The sequence below is a fragment of the Alligator sinensis genome, unplaced genomic scaffold, assembly GCF_000455745.1.
Source record: "Alligator sinensis unplaced genomic scaffold, ASM45574v1 scaffold280_1, whole genome shotgun sequence".
Taxonomy (NCBI): domain Eukaryota; kingdom Metazoa; phylum Chordata; order Crocodylia; family Alligatoridae; genus Alligator; species Alligator sinensis.
This window is the reverse complement of record NW_005841835.1, coordinates 2,486,909-2,490,295: the sequence shown is the minus strand read 5'-3', so window position 1 is coordinate 2,490,295 and position 3,387 is coordinate 2,486,909. Positions and strand designations below refer to the sequence as shown.

At 41.0% G+C, this 3,387-nt stretch overlaps 1 protein-coding gene across 3 annotated transcripts in view; it reads right to left on the bottom strand.

The window, feature by feature from the left end:
- The window catches only part of SEC23A (Sec23 homolog A, coat complex II component), a 57,118-nt gene that overhangs the window by 36,599 nt on the left and 17,132 nt on the right, over positions 1-3,387 (bottom strand). For all 3 annotated transcript variants that reach the window (XM_025201409.1, XM_025201411.1, XM_025201402.1), the window contains one exon: positions 378-501. In XM_025201409.1, the coding sequence (XP_025057194.1) occupies positions 378-501 (124 nt within the window). The remainder of the gene's footprint in view (positions 1-377; positions 502-3,387) is intronic.

The window sequence follows — 3,387 nt, the reverse complement described above, 5'->3', positions numbered from 1 at the left end:
CGCTTCCAAGAGCAGGCTGCTCTCCCCTACCTTGGGGGTCTTGAAGAGAAGGCTGGATAGGCATCTGGCTGGGGTCATCTGACCCCAGCACACTTTCATACCCAGGCAGTGGGGTCAGACTCAATGATCTGTTGAGGTCCCTTCTGACCCTAGCATCTGTGCGAATAGGCCGCCGTGGCCTGTGAATTTGGCAGGTCCCTACCTAGGACCAAAGTATGCTCAAAACTGGTGAGGAAATGAGCAAAATTGGCATTATGAACTGCAAATGTCTACATGAGCTTTTTGCTTGAATACTGCAGTGATCTGCAGTGATATTCAAAGAGAAAACCAACACCAGATACTGACAACATTCACATTAAATTTCTTAAGATTCTTACCTTTATTTCTAATGTGCCACCAAATCCCATCTTGAAGTGCCCTTGCATATCTTTGGTAAACACTCTCTGAAAGGTTTGTTTGAATAAAGATGTATTGAACGAATCTCCCATTACCATGTAACCTCTGGATGAACAATCAAAAGACAAAAAACACCTCCAAATGAAAAAAAACAAGCCAAAAAACATCTAAACTATTTATCAGGCAATAATTTGGTGGAAAGATATTTGGTGAAAAGCAAAGCTGCTCAAACAATTCCTGAAGAGTTTACACTAAAAATACTTCAAGATGTAACATTTCTTTTTAAAAATCTCATTAAAAGGGACAGTTTACTATTCTGTCATCAGTAAGAGAAAACGTTGCTAAAGCATTACAGAGAAACTTTCATAAACAGGCTTCTTACAAGATCAGTATGTCAGTCATCATCATCTTAATATAAAACAAAACACAAGTCTTTCAACTGAGGAAGTCATTATAATGAGATTTATCATTGTAGTTATTTTTTTTCAGTGATACCTTAGAGCAGTAGTGTTCAGGCCCTATGGCCTGGATGAGTGGTGTGGGGTCAGTCAGCAGGCTAAATCTGGTCCACAGGCCCAATTTGGCACATGGGGTTGGCCCAGTATGTGGCTCCAGCCCTATACACCAGATTCAGCCCCAACCCTGGCCCTGTACACTGGATCAGGCCCATGGCACCAGCCATGTGTGCTGGGCTATGCCATCTGACCCAGAGGGCTTGGAAATTTGGCTGTGGAAAACCACTGGCAATGTTAATACCACCTCTCCCCTGTCACCAAATTTTCAGACCTGCAGGAAGCCCCACAGGCCAGGTGACATGGCCCTGTGGAACAAAGATTGAGCACCATGCCTTAGAGAAATGAATCTACCAATCAGTTTATCTTAATACTGAATATTTCAATATATATCTAAATCACTTCGCCTCACTCATTTGAATAAGTATTTCAGATTTGAAACCACCTCATAAAATGGACACTTAAGCTCAGCAATGCTCTTTGGAGGCAAAACCATTGTTATGATAATTCTGTACTTTAAAGTATTTTAAAAACTATTTGGATTAGTACTTATGGAATAATAATGTAAGCAGCCATTTTATCTCCAGTAGTGCTCGACATATATTAACATAAAACATTTTAATTATATATTTGATAAGGTGTGTGCTAGATATGGCCTTCAATTTTGTCTCTAAGTCTGGTATTTTCTTTTGGGCAGGCAAGCTTCTTTGCGTAAATGTGGTATCTTTAATTAGACCAAATAAATAGTTGGAAAAATTGCTCTTTGCAAGCTTTCAGGTACAAACACCCTTCTTCAGGCACAGGGAGAGTTTTCTTTTAGCATTTTCTTTTAATCATCTCAGCAGAGGTATGTCTTCAAGGAGATATTTAAATACAGAAAGGACTGAGGTCATAGGGACTTACACAGAAAAAAGCACCATATACCTAGGGGATAACTTGACAGAAGACAGAGCTACAGAAGTTTATAAATCCTATGTTTTAGGCTGGCTTTAGTGAAGGACCACAGATTCTTTACCTTTTTCATGTCCCTGTGACAAGGTATTTAGCAAAATTCACAGATTCTTTGGAATCTGACAGGGCCATGCCATGAGTGCTTCTGCTACAGCCTTGAACTTGCGAGGTCTGGGCTGTCAACAGTGCACCTTAGCACGCATGGGACCCTAACCCCCAAGCCACAGGTGGAACAGGTTGATGCAACAAAGAAACGAAAGAAGCAGAACTAGACGTTCATACCAAATACAGGAAGCTTGAGGTTGATGCAGAAAAAAATCATGAGCCAGGAGCAGGATTCTAAGAGAGTTAACACTGTCAACATTGACGGGCATAATAAATAATCTTATCAGCAGGCTGCACAGGGACAATATTAAGGTCAAGGACTCTAGAACATAGGACAATGGTAATCAAGATGCAAAATTATGACTTCTGGGAGAGAAAGAATTTTAGTAACAGGGACTACAAAAATGATGAATCTTAGAAAAGCTGTAGAGGAAGAACTGACAGAATCTAAGCCTGTGGCATAATGCAAACAAAAAGGTGAAAAAAGGTTATGGGTGTGTGGTATATTAAACAGGAATAGAGAATGGAGGAGTGGACAACATTTCACAGGATGGGGTGGGATTTGCTTGCCCTGTTAAACTTAACTGGTGGCAAAACATCCAGAAGAAGATCTCAGACACAGTCACTGAGGCAAGTCAGTTTCATAGTGGGTAGGGTCAGAAGGGACATGAGCAGATCATCAAGTCCGACCCCCTGCCATGGCAGGAAAAAGTACTGGGGTCAAATGACCCCAGCGAGGTGTTCATCTAACCTCCTCTTAAAGACCCCCAGGGTAGGAGCCAGTCAGAAATGAGCAGGTACATTTGAGTCACCAACATGGAAACTATAGTTGCTGCTCTGTGATCTAATAAGACTTCCTAGAGAAAGGGTGCAAATAAGAGTGGCCAGTACCAGAACACTATGGTACCCCTGGACATTGGAAAAAAATAAAGCGTTAGCCAGCATACTTCTCACCATAAAAAGCAAGCAAAAAAATCTTCAGATGAGTCAGAGAAGGAGTGGAATTAAAAGAGGATAGTATTATGCAAACTGAAGAAGAGCAAAATACCAAGGGGAAGGAAACATGATACAATTACTATAATACACCTAGAATTCTACGCCATAGTAAATTTACTCTGCAGCAAGGAATGGGCACACAACCAGCTCTCAGAAGCTAGCTGCCTACAACAGGCACTATTATATTATAGCACCTGGCCAGGAAGCAGTGAAAAACTAGTTTTAATTGAGAAAATGGCTATCTATGATGAAACTAACAAAGTGTGGATGAATCTTCCGCATATAGTTGCTACACATTTTTGGAGATAACTTATAAGAGATTACTGGATCTGAGTGACTTACTATGTAGCATAGATTCATAGATGTTAGGGTCGGAAGGGACCTCAATAGATCATCGAGTCCGACCCCCTGCATAGGCAGGAAAGAG